We start from the raw sequence: 22,562 nt of genomic DNA, 5'->3' as shown, positions 1-22,562 counted from the left end.
TAACCAAAGTGTTTTTAACCCCAAAACCAAATTTATAGTTTTCATTCTACATTTGGTTAGTTCTATTAAAATATGAACCCAAAAAGCCTGTGCAAATACAAGCAATTAAGAGAATGATGAAAACATTACCTTTGATTCACAAAATCGACGATCAATTCCATGTTGACATATAACTACTGATTTGGGCCTTTCAAGCTCAAACTCACGGCACACCACATGAAACACAAACGTCTGTCCCCATTCCAGCAGACATGCAAGCTGCAAGCAAATAGGGAGAGTTTGACACCATAGTAGCTATTCAAAACTAACTACTGAAGTTCAGGTTACTGAGAATGTTAACAAAGCTTGGAAAAAAGAAATATCAGGAGCCTTATCCTTGTTGCTAGATAATCCACTTCCCACCTACCAATACTGTGGTTTTTCACCTTGACACAGTACATAAATTTCCATTCATGGATTAAGCATGCTGCCAGAGTAAAACTCATCCCCTTTGAAAGCCAATCTATTTCAACCACACAAAGCAATGAAGTCCCTCTAAGGTAACAACTTTGCTCTTATATCATTAAGTGCTTAATCTTTCAGATACTTTTTCAGGAAGAAAATGATTAAATATATGTAGAGCAATGCTGTTTATCTGCATTATGTAAATACCAAGTTTCCTTGTTTATAAATAAAAACAAACTGTTAGAAACCACAGGAAAAATATATACCAACTTGAGAAATGTTAGGCTAAAAAAGAAACTTTTTATACCAAATATTGCTGAATTCAGCTGACCTTGCTAATAATTACTCTATTTACTCAAAAACAAGATGAGGATCCTCCCCACCCACAATCAGCATAAGGAAAAAAACCCTCTTATATTTGCATACAAGGAAACTGCATTAAATAGATGATCCATCTTTGAACTGCTGTCAAAAGCAGCATGTGTTCAGTAATAGAAACCAACTATAAAGTTGATTGACTGGAGCCCACATTGAACATGCTTATAAAACACATGGTCCACATTAGGCAAACATACTGATAGGAACCTTTGTTTTTCCTAGCCCTTAAAAAAAATGGGTGGGTGTTTCCTCCAAAGGAAACTGGCACCAAGCCTGGAGATACTGCAGGACCAGAGCCAGCCCTGACACCTTCCCCTTAGTGCCAGACATGATTGATTTTAGCCAAAAGGCTGAGATACTGGGACAGGTTAATGCAACTCATCTGAATATGATATATGGTAGTGCCCACTGAACACAGTCTACCCCAGCACCTACTTTTTTTTTTTTTTTAAGTCATGGTGAGCCACTACACTATATACATTTAGGCTTCTGCTTCAGTCCCACTCCTCCCCTCCCCCCCCCCGCCCCGTTTCCAATCATTTCTGTTTCTTCATCAGCCCTAAATGTCTGGCAAACATCACCATACGGGGCCAAAACAATTCACCCAGAATCCCTTTGTCACCCCCTCTCAGCCTGTCATATATGATTAGTGTGGCTCTGCCTTCCATTAGGTGAAGCTGAACCAGGCTACCCCATGTCTCATCTGCATATAAATTGTTGGAGGATCCCAGGATTAGTGACAAGAACATCCAGTTCCAGTCATGAGCGGGGGCTAATTATTACATAGATCCTTGTTGGGGGGGGGTAGAGAAAGGTATCTGGAGTACACACACACTGAACAGTGCTAAGCTGTGCAGTCACCACAGCTTCAAATGCTGTCAACTCTGCTGGGCCCAGTGAATTGTATGGAAAGTCATGAGCCTTTTTGCTTTGGACTAGTTTGTACTATGTATAAGTAGTTCCCCTTCATGTGCTTGGATTTGGGGGCATTTGATCCAAAAATCCTCACTTGAATCCTTGAAAATGTGCTGTTGCATCTGATAAATTGTGTTTTCTGGATTTTTCATTAAACTTTCTGCAAAAACCTACCATGAACCAAAACTTGTATTTCATTAAGAACCTCAGCAAGTTCTCTGCTTTTAAAAATAGAAAAAAAATGTTCTCCCTAAGAAATAGATCATTACTGAAGGGGTTCTCTGGAAAAAAAGTTGTCCAAAGCATTTTTGGAGAAACACAGTAAAATTAGCATAAGACCTGAAGTTCACCACTGAAAGCTTTTTGGAGTTACTTGAAGCCTCTGAATGCTGCTACCTATCCTATTAGCAAGCAGTCTACAGTGGTTGCCAACTCCCTCCATTACACCAGATAAAGACCGTCTATAGGCTGGTCTCCACCTGATAGGCATCCATCCATGTCCACAGATCCACTGCAAACCCAGAAATATGCCAGTGAGACTACTTTAGGCTAATCCCGCTCAAATCCTCAGCCTCCAGTATGTCTAAAACAGCCTCTGGGGACAAGTGGAGGCAGACTTACCAGCAAGTTAAATTTGGAGCACATCAGCAGATGCAGACTGTCAGAGCTGGCTCACACCCAACCTTGCCAGAACCTTCCTGGCAAGACCTGCAACTTGCTAACCATCTTAGGTCCGAACAATATCAAACTGTCCCTCTTCCTATAATTAACACAATGGGGACCTTCAGTTCTCCATACCAGTTAGTTCATTATTTATTAGATTTATATGCCATCTTGACAGACTCGGTACAGCTTATGAAGACAGCAAAATAACTTATAAACAAGTGAACAAGACAACAAAACAGGAAAAAAATTAAACAACTTACAAAACCCAACAGAATCAGCAAAATAAGCTAGGGCTGTCCAACTTATGTGGATTTGGGGGAAGGGGCAAAAGAGGTGACTGGACATGAACCCACAAGCCAGAAATTAGACATCCCAGAAATATGCTGCAAGACAAAAGAGCTCCTTAGACAACATCCCAACTTAGGTGTGCCAGCCAAATTACAGCATTTGGAAAGATGATCTCATTTAGGCTTTGGCAGGCCTCAGGTGATAGGGAATTCCAGAATTTAGGGGCAACTCTCTTGTTTATAAGTAGTGATAGTGACTCAATCTCTCAAATTTATCATCATGAACTATCATAAGCCCTTTATGAGCAAAATATTAACACACCATTTTTGTGCAATTCTTTAACTGCAATTTCCTGGCATTAATCTTCTAGCTTTGCAACCCTGCCTCCCTTTAGTAATGCCTATTAGTTCAATGCTGTACACAGTCAGTCACCAAATGTGTGTTCCCTTTTACAGGGAAATCTGTTTTCTCTTAAACAAACCTATCTGAAGTTTTCCCAAATATTATGGTCATGGGATGCTTTTTTAAATATTTGTTTGCAGAAATACCAGCACGAATAAAGACAAATTAAGGATCTTAAAACAAATTACTCCTATATTTGTATTGCTTGAAACTTCAAAATTTCAGCTCTTTCCAGCTTCAAAATGCCTATGCCTCAAACTGTATGTGAATCCTAGATTTTCTCTCTCCAATTTAAAGGTTCAAATAAACCTAGACAAATGGCTAGATTTTCAAATCCACAAAATTGGAAATTATTTTAACTACAGATGCATTCGATTGAGTTGACCCTAGACGCACTTGGTATCTTCAAAAGTCCAAGTTATGACAGCTTTACTATGATTTGGGGAGTGTACCTGTGGTGCTGTAACTTTGGCTGTTAGGCTTCCAGCCTGTACATCAATCAACCATGCATACTCTAAAGTATCACTTCCCAGGGGTAGACCTTCTGCTGAAAACATAGCGTGAGCTCGAAGCTGCAGACCCGAGAGGCTGATATGGCCCTCTCTAAGAACTTCATCCACTGGGGGTCTCTGTTAAGGAAAAGTAAATTAAGAGTTTTTTCAGAGAGTGATTACCCAGAACTTTGTACTCTCATTATGTATGAGTACTTTTTGTAAGCATTCATCTTCTAGTAAGTCCCAGTGTCTTCAATACAAGAGATCAAAGACTTCAGTTGACATGCAAACGTAAAATGAACAACTGTATATATGGAATGGAGTGTTATTGTAACTGTGCTGATCCAAGAATTGTACAAGATGCATGGGTTTTTGGTCACATCTTTTACTGGACCAACTGTATCAAAGTTTCACAAACTACATAGTCTGCAAACTTTTGTCCCAATTATAAAGTTTGTGCTAGAAAAGATACTACAAAAACATTTTGCCTACAAGATCATTTTACATCTTAAATAATTTTACTGTTACACAATTAATATAAATTTAAATAAATTAATAATTTGATAATAAAATTACACTTGCCAAAATTTAAATACAACTTATCAATTTACATTTTTAAAATAATTTAAGTGTTATATCTTATATATAAGAGAGAGATTGTAGTGTGTATATTTAAAAAAATACATATCAAGAACACCTTAATTGTGCTATACTTCGTAAAAAAGGCTCAGAAAACACACAAGTATAATTAATAGATTTATTAGTGGAAGTGGTCAAAATGTTCATGTTAACTGGCTCATCTTGAAAAGTTCTTAAACCTACACTGCTTATTAAAAGAAGTGATATCACAGAAGGCAATTTTCTCTAAAAGTAAAACAGACTTCTGGACTAAATATCAGTTACAGAATTCTACAGAGCACCTTCATTTCTGACAAAATAAGCTCCACTCATTCTTTTATTCCAGGGTGCTCCAGAGCCCAGCAACTGAGGCCGAACAGGGAGCTTGGAGAGGCCTTGAATGTGTATGAAAGTTTGTGTTCAGAGTGTCTTGGTAGAGCACGAACGTGGCATTGGAATACTTGGGACTGGAGGAGGAAGAGAAATGAAGTGGCCACCTGGAGCCACTTCAAGGTCCTGAACCTTGACATCTCCCACTACTGGCTCCCTATAAAGTCAGAGGGAATTTGGACAGCGACTTCAATAATCAGTGTTATAAGTCCTTCCAAGTCCCCAGAGCCCTGTGCTCCTAGACTGCAGCACAATTAAGTGGTCTGTACAGATGACACATGGGTAGTCTAGGTCATTAAGAACCAACAGGGAACGAAGCATGCTCAGAAGTTTTGGAAGAGAAACCACATGTGAAGACTATAACGAGTCAGCAGGAAAAGGAGATGTGAGAGTCTTGAATATGTTCCGCAAGGGCTGAATATAGTTTCATAGTTTCTAAGGTCAGAAGGGACCTGAGCAGATCGAGTCCAACCCCCTGCCATGGCAGGAAAGAGTACTGGGGGTCAAACGACCCCAGCAAGGTGTACATCTAGCCTCCTCTTAAAGACCCCCAGGGTAGGAGCCAGCACCACTTCGCTTGGAAGTTGGTTCCAGATCCTAGCCGCCCTGACAGCGAAGTAGCGCCTCCTGATATCTAGCCTAAATCTACCCTCTGCCAGCTTGTGACCATTATTCCTGGTCACTCCTGGCAGTGCTCGGGGGGAACAAGGACTCCCCCAATGCCTGCTGGTCCCCTCTGACTAGTTTGTAACAGGCCACTAGATCCCCCCTCAGCATTCTCTTGTGGAGGCTGAACAGGTTCAGGTCCCGTAGCCTCTCCTCATAAGGCCTGCCCTGCTGCCCCCGATCATGCAAGTGGCCCTCCTCTGGACACTCCCCATGTTGTCCACATTCCGGAACTGGATGCAGTACTCCAGCTGCGGCCTGACCAGTGCTGCATAGAGGGGGAGTATAGCCTCCTTGGACCTGCTCCAGATGCATCTGTGGATGCATGACAAGATGCGGCTGGCCTTCCCGACTGCCTCCCCACACTGCCGGCCCATGTTCATCTTGGAGTCAATGATGACTCCAAGATCCTTTTCTGCCTCTGCTGACGAGAATGGAGTTCCCCAACCTGTTGGTATGGTGCTGGTTGTTCCTCCCCAGGTGCATCACTTTGCACTTGTCAGTGTTGAACCCCATCCTATTCTCATCCGCCCACCCTTGTAACTTGTCTAGGTCTGATTGTAGCCTGTTGCATCCTTCCAGTGTGCCCACATCCCCCCACATCTTAGTGTCATCAGCAAATTTGAACAGGGTGCTTTTTACACCCCCTCGTCCAAATCACTGATGAAGATTGTTGAACAGTGCGGGCCCGAGGACTGAGCCCTGCAGAACCCCACTGCCCACATCCCTCCAGGTCGAAAATGACCCATCCACCACCACTCTCTGGGTGCAGCCCTCCAGTCAGTTGGTGACCCATTTGACTTTGTGGGGGTCAACACCACAGTCCCCCAGTTTCTTAATGAGAACAGGGTGAGAGACAGTGTTGAAAGCCTTCCGAAAGTCCAGGAAGACTATGTCTACTGCTACCCCTGCATCTAAGGATTTGGTGATCTGGTCATAGAAGGCCACCAAGTTGGTCTGACAAGACCTGCCACTAATGAACCCGTGTTGGTTGCCCCTAAGCATAATCTCTCCTGCTGGCTCCTCGTGGATATGCACCAGAATAATTCTCTCAAAAAGCTTGCCCAGGATCCAGGTAAGACTAACTGGCCTATAGTTTTCTGGGTTCTCCTTCCTCCCTTTTTTGAAGATGGGAACCACATTGGCCCTCTTCCAGTCCTCTGGCACCACACCAGGGCACCACGAGCGCTCGTAAAACCGTGCCAGGGGTCTCGCAATGACCTCAGCAAATTTCCTCAGTACTCTAGGGTGGAGATCGTCCGGACCAGCTGATTTGAATACATCCAGTCCTTCCAGAAGTTCCTTAACTAGTTCCTCACTAACCCTTGGCCTAGGTGTGCCTCCCCTGGGATCTAAGGGGAACCGGGGGGGGGGGTTACTGTTCCAGTCCCTGCTTAGGAAAATGGAGGCAAAGAAATCGTTAATTATGTTGGCTTTGTCTGGTGTGACGACCAAATTTCCTAGCATGTCCTGTTATTTGCCATTTGTATCAGTTAAGCACTAAGAAAAGTCTGAGCATTAATTAATTTTTTTCCAAGGCCTATACAATCAGCCAAACCTAAGTAGATCTTCAAGATGACACATTAAAGTCACATCCAAGAGAAATTTCAAAGCTCTCATCCAAAGCAAGGAGCCACTAGTGTAATTCAAAAGAAAGTGTCTAAAATTTAAGAGGAACAAAGACCACTTTTTCCCCAATTTTATTCTCGAGAACAATTCTTTCAGCCTGAAGCATATGCAGCATGGAAAATTTCAGACCAAACTGTTACTGTTTGATAAAAGTTATAAGTAACTGAAAAGTGTTAAGCAACCTTGACAACAGGCAATGCCATCAATCCTGCCTTGTAATCACTACGTTGTACAATTACCATGTCCTTGATTGTCTCCTTTCTTGACAGTCCCAGTTTTTTCAACTTAATGTTGAAGATTCTCAGCAGTTCTACCAATTTATTACCCTTCTAAACATATTCTATTGGTGCTGTAGCATTTCAGAGGGGAGGATCAAAACTGAACACAATATTCTACCTGTGTTCCATCAATATAAGAATGCATGACAGTTACAATACGATGCTGTAATATTTTCAGCATTTATTTTCTATCCAGCTTGACATTTATATTAAACATCTGGTCTTGTAATGAACTTTCACACAGTGAACAGAAGTTCTCACTGAATTTTCCGCAATGGTGATCAAACCTTCTTCCTTACTATTCATAATTAAAGCCAATAAATGTGTACCATTTTGCATTTGTCAACACTGCGTTTCACCTTTCACATACTCCTCGTTCATCAAGCCTTGTCCATTTCCTTCCTTTGGTCTTTTTGAGTCTCAACTAATCTGAAAAATTATTTACCTGCAGGTTTGTCACTTCACTCTTTACCTCCTTTTTCCAGATTATTATTAGAGTTCCCAGTTGGCACCTTAACGGTCAAGACTGGACTGAGAATTTTCATCTCAAGTAAGTTTTACCTCTACATAATACAGCAGTCACAAAATTTCAGCACTTACTCTGGGTGAAGCTTGAACTCTGTTCTAATGTAGAATCATGTGGCACTCACTTTCTGCCATAAAAAATGACAGCTTATTCTAATTTCTTGCATTCTTCTACCTTTTACTTGCTAATCCATGAAAGTATTTAGGGGTTTTCATATATTACATCATAAATTGCAAGGCACTTTATTTGAACCATCAATAAATCTAATACAATGTCACCTAATTTCTCAACTAATTTACAGATTGCAATTGAGCAAAATACTTGAGTATTTGCTGAGTCATGGTTTTCCCTTTACATAAAGTGTGGTTTGCTCCACTGTACATATGAGTGTTCTAAAAGACTTAGGTTTATTATACAAAAGAAAAGCACTATACTGAGCAGAGAGGAGGAAAAAAAAAAAAACCAAAGCAATCAATAAATCCAAAGCAATCCAATAGTGCTCTGCTTGATTCGGTCTTACTAGCCATCATTTGAAGTGTAATTCTAAAGATCTTTTTCCCAGTCTCCAACAAGTTGTACGAACATACGGCCCTAAGACGTAGGCAGACCTTTGTGGGCACAATTATTTTTCCAAAATAAATTTAAAATATATTTTTTCCGATAATAATTCTGAAAAAACCCAAAATGCCAAGCCAAACCAAACACAAACACACAAAGTTTTTAAGGCTATGACTGATTTGAATATTACTTAAGAGAGTTCTTTGCCAAACTCCTTCCTCTTAGATAGATACTTTTAGTTGAATATTAAAAAAACAAATATCTTTTCTTCTTGTGCATGAACTAAAAATGGAAGCTGAAAAGAGTACACATGCATGACATATAAAAAAAAGCATTTAATATGAATATGACATTTGTTAAGTCATAAGTCTTTGAAATACTTAAGCTTGTATTACAGAATTGTACAAAACATGATTCAGTTTTGAAGTCAACCCCATTTCTCCAAAAATTTAAAATGACTGTATTACCTGATAGCTGTCATTCAAAAATAAGTTTACTGGGGATAGTACAAGTTGCAGCATGGTCTCTCTACATCCTTTCTTCATCTCAAAACACAATCTTTCCAACAAAGCGGTAGGGCATTCTGGACCATCTGGACTGCAGTGCTAAAATGAATAAACATATCCTATGTCAGAAAGCCAGAGATGGTGATCTATGATGCTAAAGAGTCCAGACTGTTTCTTATTGTTCAAAAAAAGTCCATGCTACCTCAAAGACTATTATTACATACTAAGTTGTGCACACATCTTTACTGCAATCCCTTCACCCATCTGTTCTATTAAATATCATGGGGTTCTACAAGGGCATAGAGATGCACAGATCCAGTTGTGCAATTAAGAAATAGCTTTGTTATGGTTTATCTAAAACAGTGATTTTCAATTACATTAAATCAGTAACTATTAGATTTACATATACGAATTATCCAGTTCTGATCTAAAAGTAAATGAAATCCTTCAAGTATCAAATTGCTACATTTACCCACACAAAGCGTTTACGTGACTTGTCAATAACCCACAAAAAAGTAGGACTAAAACTCAAGAGTTTCATGAAAAAATGGTTTCACACATACTACATGACAGTTTATACTCTACTGTATTTACTCAAATCTAAAACTGGGTTTTTTTCCCCCAGTCAACATTGTGTGTGTGTGTGTGGGGGGGGGTGGGGGAAGTGAAAGGCAGAGACAGGGGAAAAAACTCTTCATCTTAGATTTGCATATGAAGCAGAGTGGGAGGGCAAGTAGCTGCTGTGGCTCTGGCTCTGACCCCGAGCCCAGGTCAAGGCCAGAGTCAGACCCATAGCAGTCCTCTGCCCCCAACTCTACTTGCCTCTATAGCTTCTGTTCTCTCCCCTTTCTGCCATCCCCCACCCCAGTTCCTTTCCATTTCTCCACCCTTTTACTGTGAGATGCAGCTTAACTCCAGCTCAGGATGGATTCCCTGCCAGGCACAAGGTACACAGAAACTCCATTCCTACCTGATCAATCAGCAGAGCTGCTATTGCTGCATGGCCTGGCAAGGGCATTGATCCATACACTGCTCCATAGAGGAAATAGGGCCTGAGCAGCATCTGACAGTAATAGTGGGAGAAGGGGCAGAAGAGGCAGAAACTGTGGGGACTTGGTGGGAAGGGCAGAAATGCAGAGATTGGGAAGTGAGAAGGGAGAAAGAAAGAAGTAAAGACTGCAGGGAGTGGGGGGAGGGGCAGAGGCTGTGGGAATGCAGGTGGCAGGAGTAGGAAAGCCACACAGGGAAGAAGTTGGGGGGCAGAGGACAAGGGGGTTGTCTGACCTCTCCCAGCCCACTGTTTTCCTTCCTATAGCGGTTGCCGGGTTGGGGGGGTGGAGGGGACAAAGAGGACACAATTTCAAGACAACTGTTTGATAATTTAATACATGGAAAATTATAACAAGCTTATACATTTTCCATACATGGAACCTAATTATTGGAGGGATCGTCTTAGATTTGAGTAAATGTGTTATATTACACTCTAAAGTTTCTTTAGAATATTGTTTTAAAGTATTTTGATGATTAAACTTCAAGAGCTTACCATAGGTAACCGCCCATGCACTTTGTACAAATTGACAAGTACAGTAATATCCCAAGGACGCAAGGTAAGGGGGTGAACTGTTTTTGCTGATCTCTCACTTTCCTTTTTGTCATTATCCACTCCAACTGCAGTCCAACCAGAACTTGAAGATGTTGACAATGACAGGACTGGGCTTGAAATTATTTCTTCAAAATCTGTGTACATGTCATCTTCTCCAAAGTAATTTTCCTGCAACATGGAATTAATAGAACAAATTAAGAAGCAGGTGGGACTATATCTGCAGTTAGCAGCATCATGTAAACACAAAGCTAAGCTTCACTCCATATCCTATTCTTACCTTCTAATCAATTCTAAGTTCTATAGGACACTAAAGAATAGGTGTTATTTTGCTCACATGAGTTATCTCATTGATTATAGCAGGATAACTTAAATGAGAAAAATTAAGTAAATGCTTATGCATTTTTCAAGACTCAGGCCATATACTATTTTTCAACCAAAGCACCTTCAGTCTAGCTACAATTAATGTTACTATTATGATATTGCTCCTTGGAAGCAATGCCACTGACTTTTTTAATCCAGCCTGTAGGGGTCATTCACAAACAGTTCTTCAGCAGCATTTTCAAAACTTCTGTCTTCAGAAGTTTTACTTAAAAATCTTACAAATTCTATACACATGCCTGTAGCAGTTCCTAAGTGTATCCCCTAGGGTTTAAAATTAACTTTGTTTCTAAGCCTATCCCCACTCAATTATCTGAGACAGGAATAACTTCGGTCACATTCTTTTGAGAAGACTGAGCCCTGCAGGAGCCATATCCTACATTTTAGAGTGTGTCAAAATTAGAATGCATTTCTTTAAAAAAAGTTTACAAATGCTAAAAGTAAAATCAATTAATAAGTTAAATCTCAGGAAGGATATTCAGCTCATTATCAAATTACATTGTCATGTTGCCTTTCACAAAAAGGTGCACATCAAGCACAATACAAAAAACAAACAAACAAAAACCCCAAAAATCTTTTGTTTAGTGACAGAACAATTATAGCACAAGCATGAGTGTTGCTACCTTATTGGCACTGGAAGGGGCTACCCCACAAGCAAGATTAATTCAGTCTTCACTTGCCAGGCAGTACTGCTGTGGTAATTTGCATCATTAGACACTTATCTACTAGGAGGTCGACAGAGATCAAATTTACATAAGTCACCAAATAGCTTTCAACTTTGCAATCTTTTTTTTGTCATTACTGAACTGAGTTAGATTTGAATTAATGACCTTAAGGTGAAAAGTTCTATATCCAAATACCATTTCCTTGAGTTAGAAAGAAAATAGGTATTTTTGTTCATTTCCAGGCAGAGAGAGGGTTGGGGTTTATTTAAGGGGAAATAATCTCTCTCATTTACACAAATCGCATGAGTGAAAAATATGAATGGTTTACATTAATACAACTTAGCTAGTTAATAATTACATTAAGAGGCTACTGAGGAAAAGTTTTCATTTTTACAACCTTAAATTGTTGATTAAATTGTTGCCCTTATATACCTCAAAAACACTTGGAAAAGGCCTGAGTAAAATGTAAACACGTTGCATGGCTTCATGCAACAGTTCTTTAAGACATGCAATAATCTTTTTTACTTTATCTTAGTACATTTAGCACAAGTACTATTTGAAGTGTTACATCAGTTAATACCAAAATCCTCAAAAGGTCTGTACACCCAAGTATTTTTCACACAGCAACTTAAATATTTTTCCTCTATTTTAGAGAATATTTCTTTATAAGACAAACCAGAAAACAGGCTTAAGTAATAAACAGCAGAAAAGTACCAAAACACAGCATCTTTAGCTGGTGCCTCTCAGTTGACAATACAAAGAACTATAATTACCATTCAAAATTGGCAAGCTAGAAGACAATGTTTAAAATTAAGGACTTCTTGAGTTTATTAAACATTGGAAATCGTGCACAGACATGAAAAGCCACACACAAAATCAGATAACACAACCTGAAACTAGGAAATCCAATGACACTTCAAAACCATTCAGAAGGAGAAAACAAGCCTTTGTCAACAAGGTTGGACAAAAAAAAAGAAGTCCATACAACAGAAACTCTAGAAAGTACAAACCAACACAAACATATGGAAAGACTGCCACTTATTTAAATCTTTATACTTGATCTCACTGCATGAGTAACCCAAACATGAACATCTGCCTTGTAAGAGTTCAGAAGATAACATAACAAGGGACGTGACAGCCTGATTTACAATTATCACAGGATCTCAGTCAGGAGAAGAAACCTTCTCCGGAGATCAGCAGCCCTGAGGAAGAGGAGGTTTGGCTTCAAAAGGGAAAAAGCATGATACAAATTTCCAGAGATTCACAGTAAGAGACTGAAGATGACAACTTCCTATCATACCATCTCTTATGAGTGCTACAGTCTAACATACCAAGGAAATGAAGGGTTTGTGAAGAAATAGGCAGCATTGGCCCAGCTCCCAATGATACCAAATAAACTAATTGGTACTGGTCTTAAATTCCACCCAAACTAGATTATTTCACACACTAGTCCCAAGACTATTACACCATTTTAATTAGCCAGTTCTGGGACTAAACAAAGCATGTACACACACACACACACACACACACACACACACACACACAGAGAGCCCCCCCCACCAGAAAAGCCTGGATCCCAGGTCTTTTCTTAGTCCCAATTGCAATTTTGGCGGTACAGTGGTTGGATTTCTTCAAAAACAATGAGGTGGCCAGTGTAACTATTCTACATTCAACTATTCTATTTTTCTTGGGTTTCAATCCCCTCAGAATGAGGATGGCTTAAAATCCAAGTCTTCTGCTTCCTGGATAAGTGCTCTATGCACAAAAATGTTATGCAAAATGTTGGCACTACTACTAATGACTATATTAAAGTGACAGCTGTGCCTTAAATTAATGCCCAGCACTTTGTGTACATTAGGCATCCCTCTAAGTCTAGATCCTAAGTGAATAAAAACACCTTGTGCACCCCATAAGTCAGGTGCTTACACTCTAAAAGAGGGAAATGGTTCCAAACACAACCCTGGCCCCTGCATTTCTAATTAATTCAGTCTAGGTACCTCCTACTCAGCACTTAAGTGCCCTGGATGCCCTTTGAAGGCATTATTTATTTTGAAATCCTAAACCAATTATAGACATTATGTTTCCCTAGGTTTAATCTGGACTACAGCTAGACATCTATAGTCTGAATTAAAATTGGCTCCAGTTCAAATTAGCTAACCCTCATTGACTGAGGATTAAAATTAATGCATACTATGGCAGTCCAAATTAGGCATTTTAAACTGTATCAGTTAACATGTATATACAGTGTTGCTGTAGGAATTCAGATAAGCATTGCAAATATAAATGCCAGCAAGGGAAAGGCAACTGGGTTTTGGCAAAACTATAGCAGCCATCAGGCACAAAGTAACTCCTTTACAAAGTCAAATGTGCCTACAACATATTACCCTGCTAAGTATCAGGTCAATTACAGCTTCTGGAACAACAGTTTGGATAACTGCAACAATGTAGCAGTGCTTATTATTGCCTCCTAGGGTGCAGAGAGAAGTGCAGCTCCCTGCTATAAAACTCAGAACAATTTCTGCAAAGTGCTCCAAGTTCCAGCGTTACCCCAGACCAAACAGAAGTTCACTATTGATTCCTGCTGGGAACCTGCAGCCAGCTTCCCATAGCAAAGACCAGGCTCTCTGCCAGTGCTGGCTATTTTCAGAATGGGAGGGGGAAAGGCAGCAGAGGGAGCTCATTTTTGGGGCTTCCCAACTGATGCTGAGAGCGGGAGAAGGGAGTTTCCAATACACCCACCCCACCCTTGTTAAGGAGCTGAAAAACCCCCAGACTGAACTCCCTCCACTCCCTTTTCCCCCTCCCATTCTGAAAACAGCAACAGGTTGGAAGATCCACAGACACAAGTTACAAGAGACACTACACTTTGAAAAATCTTTATCTGATACCTCATGCAATAAGGGGGCAGATTGTCACTAAATTGGTCATTTTTTAAGCTGTATGTAGCCACAAACTTAAGTTTGGTCACAGATAAACTGCTTTCTGTGGCCCAATCGGGTGAAAACTGTCACCTCTGTCTGCACCCTTAATTACTTCCAATCTCCGTTAACGGGCTTTTAAATGTATAGACTGTATATAGCCAGTGCTCCCTGTTAATAGTCCTCTATTAACCCTTAATTTGAACTGAAATGTGTTTTGAACTGTGTAATGCAAATCAGTTAACATGGTTTAGAAAATGCTGAGTACATCTACCAACAGCCCTAGACACCCAACTCCATCAATCTGAATCAATTTGCTGTCAGGCAGGCAGGGGGCACTTCACCAGAGCAGCATAGGGCCTGCAGCAGCAAGAAGCTTCCCTGTCCAGCCCTGTTCTGCCCTCCTGTGCCATGCCAGGTCCCACATGCTGAGCTGGAGAGGCCCTGGGAAGAAGGCAGAAGAGCAGGGAGCCTGAGCCAACAGTGGGCAGCCCCTCCCCCCAGATCTGGGGGGGACATGCCCCCCATGCCTGCCTGTGGGCGCATCCTACTTACTGCCTAGGCACTGTGGCTATACATTTCAGGCACAGGCCCCAAGCCCCATGCACTACCCCAGCTGGGCAGCATCCCCAGCCCTGCCCAACTTCCTCCCTCCATATGGGGGCCTCAATTGACTTCAGACCATATCTCCGATTTACCTAGATCATCATGAATTGCAAGCACTTTAGACCACAGACTTATAACCCCTCCCAGTTTGAGATCACCCACAAAATTATAAACATACTTCTAATTCATACCTTGACGCACAAAAAGGCTTTTAGTAGAGGTCCATAGAGAGTTATCTGGGAATCTGGGGAGAGTTCTAATTCTACGTGAAGTTTATCAGGTGGAAGTTCTGAAGGATCAATAGGAAGGTGGCCCGAGACTGTTGGAGAGGAAATGACTCTGTCGGCAGTCTTCTGACACGGCCTTAATACAGACAGCATAGTTTCTTCCATTTCTGACACTTGTAAAAGTAAAAATTAATTGTTAGAAACAGGCTAGGTCTTTCACTTGAGAAATTCTGCAACATTCCTAATATTAAATAAGTTTGGATAACTACAAAATATTTTGTGTATGAACTGGCTACTATGTAACTGAAATTTCTACAATGCAAATTAAATTTCTCTCACCATGCCACCATGATGCTGGGGTGGGAAGGAAGAGCAGAAAGGAAAAATGAGGTCGTTGTAACAAAGTATATAATATTTTAGTCAAAACAATGTGCATCAAAAAACAGCATTTTAAATGTCTAAAATGACAAGCAAGACTTTTTATATTTTTTCCTCATGCTTTTAAAGTAAAAAAAAATTTTAAAAAATATATATATATCAGTGAGACCTTTTGTTTTGTAGGTGTTTGGTTTTTTCCACTGCTATCCATCAGTAATAGAACATCAACATACAAAAATCAAGATGAAAACAAATATATTGTAAGAGAACACAACAAAAATTTATGTTAGATGATCCCCTAGGTCCAAACTTTGTCACTGAACAACCTAAGTATTGCAAATGACAATGGATGGATATATAACTTTCCGCTAATACCGAAGACAGTAGTAGGGCTGCCTTTTCTCTTAGCTTTGTTTGTTTTGTTTTTTAAACAAGAGAGAGAGAGAAAGAGAGAGAGAGAGAGAAAAGCTTTTTGGTTTACAAGATTTGCTGCTCAGAAGCTACAGAGAATCATTCTAGAAAAGTTTGTCCAATCCCTTGCTCCCAAAGAAACTTTCAAAACCTCAATGCAAGTTCAAAGAAGGAATTGTGCTCACTGGACTACCCTAGCTATGTTCATATGCCCACTGCACATTTTCAAGGCACACCTTGCAGGGGATTGCATGCTTAGGGGCAACCAACATGGGTTCATCAGCGGCAGGTCCTGTCAGACCAACCTGACCTTTTACAATCAGATCACCAGATCATTAGATGGAGGGGTAGCAGTGGATATAGTCTTCCTGGACTTCCAGAAGGCTTTTGACACTGTCTCTCACCCCGTTCTCATTAAGAAACTGGGGGGCTGTGGTGTAGACACCCACACAGTCAAATGGGTCGTCAACTGGCTGGAGGGCCGCACCCAGAGGGTGGTAGTGGATGGGTCCTACTCAACCTGGAAGGACGTGGGCAGTGGGATTCCGCAGAGCTCGGTCCTCGGGTCCGCACTGTTCAACATCTTTATCAGTGATTTGGGCGAGGGGGTAAAAAGCACCCTGTTCAAATTTGCTGATGACACTAAGATGTGGGGGGATGTGGGCACACTGGAAGGATGCAACAGGCTACAATCAGACCTAGACAAGTTACAAGGGTGGGCGGATGAGAATAGGATGGGTTTCAACACCGAGAAGTGCAAGGTGATGCACCTCGGGAGGAACAACAGACACCATATCTACAGGTTAGGGAACTCCCCTCTTGTCAGCACGGAGGCAGAAAAGGATCTGGGGGTCATCACTGACTCCAAGATGAACATGGGCCGGCAGTGTGGGGAGGCAGTAAGGAAGGCCAACCGCATCTTGTCATGCATCCACAGATGCATCTTGAGCAGGTCCAAGGAGGTGATCCTCCCCTTCTATGCGGCACCGGTCAGGCCGCAGCTAGAGTACTGTGTCCAGTTCTGGGTGCCACACTTCAAGAGGGATTTGGACAGCATGGAGAGGGTCCAGAGGAGGGCCACTCGTATGATCAGGGGACAACAGGGCAGGCCTTATGAGGAGAGGCTATGGGACCTGAACCTGCTCAGCCTCCAAAAGAGAAGGCTGAGGGGGGGATCTTGTGGCCTGTTATAAACTAGTCAGGGGCAGATCAGCAGGCATTGGGGGAGTGACTGTTCCCCCCGAGCACCACCAGGAATGACCAGGAATAACGGTCACAAGCTGGCAGAGGGTAGGTTTAGGTTAGCTATCAGGAGGCGCTACTTCACGGTCAAGGCGGCTAGGGTCTGGAACCAGCTTCCAAGAGAAGTGGTGCAGGCTTCTACCCTGGAGGCGTTTAAGAGGAGGTTAGATGAACATCTTGCTGGGGTCGTTTGACCCCAGTATTCTTTCTTGCCACAGCAGGGGGTTGGACTAGATGATCTGCTCAGGTCCCTTCTGACCCTAGAAACTATGAAACTATGAAACCTTCAAATTTTACTTCATTCATGTATTGTGTATACCCAATACCTAATTTTAAAATTCAGTACTCATAATCTAGGTGTCATGCTGAGAAGACTGATTTGCATAAAAGCTGAACCCCTTGTTAGTCAAGAGATTTACTCCATAAGTAAAATTCAGAATCCTATCACATAATAAAATATTTATTTTCTAAAAAGTTATTTTTCACTTCTGTCAGCATCATGGCCTTAACAACACACCGAAAAGCAAAGTAAATAATCAGTAATGATATTATTAAAGGGAAGGGAGCCATTTCACATACAAGTGTTTGCAAAGAAAAAACAAAACAAGAGACAACAACAACAGGGACATGCAAAACAAATGCAGAGAAAAAACTGAAAATGGATGTTGACCCTTGAGGGAGAGGGGTTAGTTTTCAAATCCAAGCTGAACTGCAGGATTTAAGATTTTGAAGACACAGCTTGTACACTGAGCATATTTGGTACAGGAATCACCAAAACCACAAAAGGGAATTTTTACAAACATCTTCAAGGTGAATCTTCTTCCCACTACTCATTAATCTCTTTAATATTTGCCTTTTCCTTTTATATCTGTAATGCTAAAACCCAAGTCCAGGCACTTCCTTCCAATCTTGGGCTAATGTAATTTTCCTGCCTTAGCATTTACTTTATCCATGCAAATGCATCAAAAATTACCAAGATGACCTTCCTAGTTTATTACTCTAATTACAACATCCCCTTCTCAGATGCCTAGCACTGGTTTTCATTTCACCACTGCATCAATAATAAGATGTTTCCACCTTATCTTTACAGTCATTTACAACTTAATGCTTCACTATTTATTTTCTTAATCTCTTATTGTACCTCACCCCAAAAACAGTGCTAGACTTCATTTTCCATTTTTGCTAGATTTCTTATGTACAACCCCAAGGTTTCTTCTTGGCAAACAGTTATGCATGAAATACCTTGAATCAATCCATAGCACTCATGCCAGTAGAAGTGAACCATGAGGACAAGTTGCATATTGTCAGTTGCCAAAAAAAAAAAAAAGATAGCTAACATTTTTGTTTACGTACATTAAGGTACACTATAAAATATACTGAATAATATTCAAACACCTGTAAAATAGAAAAAGCACCTGACCACAAGGCAAAATTAATCCACTTGTTGTTTCAGGTTTCTTGCCCTCCACACACCAAGCAATTCCTGGTGTTGACTCACTTCAGTAGAATTGCTCTTTTTCAGGTTAAAGAGCAAGAAGAGATTATCCAGAATTCTCTGGCTGTCTCATAGAAGAATAGCATATTTCCTTAAAACTGAAAGCCACCTTTTGATTTAAAATGGTGCAATTCAAAGATTAATGTTATCCCACAGCACAAAAGCCAATAGGCTCTGCAGGCTTTCAAGTTTTTTTGACTCAACCTTCAAAATTTCACTGATCCTTTTAAACCAAAGCATTTATTTCCAATTATTCTAAAAATACAAAAGAATGGAGACGACACTTACATGACTGCTTTAACTGCTCATCTGCCTTTTGTGGATAAATTGGATGCCAAGTATAGTCAATTGTGAACATAACGCTTGGTACCGTCCAGCATTCAACCCATCCAGCCCTTTCCAAAAGATAAGATACAGTTTTAACAAAGAACAAGTATTTCAAATAATTAGTTCCTACTGAATAGGGGTGAACATAAGTTCTACTGATAAATGAATTATACAAGGAGTCAATATATATTTTATAAAGTAATAACACGTACTCCTCTTGAGTAACATTCCTCCATTTGGGCTTGCTTGTTTTTTGACCGCTTTGACATTCAGCCGAAATACAAGATTCAGGACTTATTTTATTAGGCTGGCAATCTTTTACCAACATGAAGAGAGAATATTTACTAGGATGGCAATCTGGTAGAAATAAATGGAGATCTACATCTTCCCCCTGCAAAGAAACAAAAGGAAAGGTTATATAATTCCATTGATAAAAAGAGCTCAAAGTGCTATTTGTACACTGTATTAATCAATACAACTTTTTTTCTCAACCTGGGATTATTCCAGATCCTAGAGACTGTGGCATGCCTGGCTGCCCTGGGGCCCCTCTACACATTCAGGTAAAAAGCATGATAGGATCTAATGCATGATCTGCACAATTGCATCTCCTGCCATGCCACATAAGCATGGCAGGAGGTGCAACTGTGGGATCCAGTAACAGCTCCCACATTTCTCTCCTTTAAAGGAGAAAAATCACATTCTTCTGCAGCAGACAGAAAACCTGGATCCCTGGTGAACAGACGGGCAAGGGCCTGCCTCCTCTCATAATAAAGTTTAATATGAAGATTCATGAGATATGCAACATTTAACATGAGAAATTAGAAACAAAATCAACAACAATTATTGGTTGTTCAACATTTTCTAATTCAACATACTTCATTCAAAGAATGTTATGTTTTAGGTGAACTAACTGAACAAAATGCAGTCTTTTTGGAAGTTTGGCAGTGAAAACTAATAAAGTTATCATCAATAACCTTGTATTACTCTTCATTAAGAGATTTCTTAACAATGAAGAAAAACACTGTTCAAATTACACAAACACAACTAAGTTGCATGCAATCAGCTTTGCTTTTTAATAACATTTTTGGATTTGTAAATATTTTTACAGTATGCTTTTTATATAAAGTAAGGCAAATAGTTAAACAGCAAATTAAAACCTTAATTTTTAACATAAAATGCAGGGATTTAGCCAAAACGATTCCCTTAATGCTAAATGGATATCATCTAGAGAAATACCAACAAAACAAAATGCCTGTATGGATGTTAGAGCTATTAAAAATCCATGTTAAAACTGCTCATGTTACAAAGTAAGCACTCAAAAGTTAAAAAGTACAAAAAGTAAGGTTGCCTGAGTAATTTCATTTCAGTCCCACTGTGCACATATGATGACAATGTTTAGGTCTTTCTGCAGCTTTCAACATTCCTTTTTTCCTTGATATTCCATATAGAACCCTATGATTTTTTAAAACATGTCATAACAAACCTTACACTAAATACAAAAGCATTAGTTTCTGTATTGGTGTTTTTACAGTGCTTTAACAATCTCACCCAAAACATTAAGGCTCTAGGGACAGACAGTAAAAAGGCTGAGCCTAAAATTGATTCAATCTTTGCAGGTTAGTATAACCTGCCTAGGCTGAACCAGTTTGTAACTGCACAGATATCCCAGACATGAAGGCACATGCCTGAAGGGGCTCAGGCTAAAGCTGGGGGGTGCTAGAGCAGCCCTCCCTTCCCTACTACTGAGCTGAGGGGGGGCATGTGGCCAGGCCCCACAGGACTCTCTGATTAACCCAGCACAGAACTGATACCAATATGTATCCCCCCATTAAGAAAAACAAAGGGACATTATCTGTTGATTCTGCCTGTTGATTCATCATGGACCATAGCCATCATGTGGTCAGCTAGCTAATACAGAGACACTTCTCCATAAGACAGACGGAAGGGAGGAATTCCTGCCTAGCAGGGAGTGGTGAGTGACAGGCCGGGAGCAAAAAGCTCTTCTTAAACAGCTTTTCCAAGGAAGGACATTAAGCTACCTGTTAATTAGCTCCAAAAGCCTGGTCTTCCACAGCATGGACTGTAGCCAGCACATGGTCTGCTAGCTAATGCTGAGGTGTCTGCTGAAGTCATAGGGGAGGGGGAAATCTGGTAAATCAGTTAAGTCTGATACTACATTCAACCAGGTTCATCTCCAACCAGTTTCAGCCATTTTCAAACTGGTTTATGTGCACTGAATATCTGTTTTATTACAGGTTTAAATCACCTTCTGATCACTTAAAATAGTTTGTGTGTAATGTCTGTCCCTAGCCTAAGTGCACAGAGTGTACCCTCAGCAAGTTTATTCAGCTATTCAGCACTGGTGAGGCCGCATCTGGAATACTGTGTCCAGTTCTGGGCCCCTCACTACAGAAAGGATATGGACAAACTGAAACAAGTCCAGTGGAGGGCAACAAAAATGGTTAGGGGGCTGGGGCACATGACTTCTGAGGAGAGGCTGAGGGAACTGGGCTTATTTAGTCTACAGAAGACTGAGATGGGATTTAATATCAACCTTTAACTACCTGCAGGGTGGTTCCAGCGGATCTGAAGTGCAGCTGAACTGTTCTCAGTGGTGGCAGATGACAGAACAAGGAGCAATGGTCTCAAGTTGCAGAAGGGAAGTTTAGGTTAGATATTAGGAAAAACTCTCATTAGGAGGGTCATACACCACTGAAACAGGACACCCAGAAAGGCGGGGGAATCTTCATTCTTGGAGGTTTTTAAGACTCGGCTAGACAAAGCCTTGGCTGGGATGATCTAGCTGGGAATGGTCCTGCTTTGAGCAGGGGGTTGGACCAGATGACCTCCTGAGGTCCCTTCCAACACTAATTTTCTGATTCTATATTCAAGAAACTACTTTTCACAACCTACCTACGAGATTAGGTCTTGTAACTCTTATTTTACAGCTCAGATGCTCAGGCAAAGATTGTGGTCAAAACCTAAAAAGCGTGCATTCATTTTGTATGCCAAACTTTAAGTACCTGGGATGTGATTTTTCAGAGTATTTAGCCTTATAAAGCGCAAATGTTCAAAGCATAGCTCAAATCAACTTCACCTGCATTTCTCAGCATTTACTGCATCTATAAATACAGCCCCAAACAGCTCTGGGTAAGCAACCAGAAAGTGATGCTCAAATAAGAAGTGGTCAAGTTGGAACATTTTATTTTAAATGACTTGCACAGTATCACACTATGGCAGAGGGAGATATAGTTATCAAATTCAACTTTGTGCCTTCCTTTTCCCTAACCCCTAGAAGTATTCCTATGGCCCTGTCAACCTCTGCAATTAGGAAAGCAGAAGTGTTATAGATAACTGCCTGATTTACTGCATAACACTCCTACACTCCCAGAGCATCGTCCACCCAATGCAAAAAATACCATGTTATCATTAAATTAAAAATGTATTATTCAACAGCAAGAGGCAAGAAACATGGTTGTACAGGTTTACTTCCTTGACAACTTAAGATAAATTTTCAAAAGGCGGCAAAAGGCATTTCCCTGAGACGAGTGCAA

General features: G+C 40.6%; 1 protein-coding gene across 7 annotated transcripts in view; it reads right to left on the bottom strand.

Annotated features, from left to right (window-relative positions):
* Window positions 1-22,562, bottom strand: part of BLTP1 (bridge-like lipid transfer protein family member 1) — a 245,235-nt gene that overhangs the window by 139,116 nt on the left and 83,557 nt on the right. For all 7 annotated transcript variants that reach the window (XM_090036587.1, XM_090036588.1, XM_090036592.1 and 4 more), the window contains 7 exons: window positions 19,221-19,399; window positions 18,970-19,076; window positions 15,120-15,328; window positions 10,302-10,529; window positions 8,720-8,857; window positions 3,546-3,722; window positions 130-258 (listed from right to left, as the gene is read on the bottom strand). In XM_090036587.1, coding sequence (XP_089892713.1) covers window positions 130-258; window positions 3,546-3,722; window positions 8,720-8,857; window positions 10,302-10,529; window positions 15,120-15,328; window positions 18,970-19,076; window positions 19,221-19,399 — 1,167 coding nt within the window. The remainder of the gene's footprint in view (window positions 1-129; window positions 259-3,545; window positions 3,723-8,719; window positions 8,858-10,301; window positions 10,530-15,119; window positions 15,329-18,969; window positions 19,077-19,220; window positions 19,400-22,562) is intronic.

Source organism: Crocodylus siamensis, chromosome 2, assembly GCF_052110815.1.
Source record: "Crocodylus siamensis isolate JL-2025a chromosome 2, ASM5211081v1, whole genome shotgun sequence".
Lineage (NCBI taxonomy): Eukaryota > Metazoa > Chordata > Crocodylia > Crocodylidae > Crocodylus > Crocodylus siamensis.
Note: the sequence above shows the minus strand (reverse complement) of the source record. Positions and strands in the feature narration are given on the sequence as shown.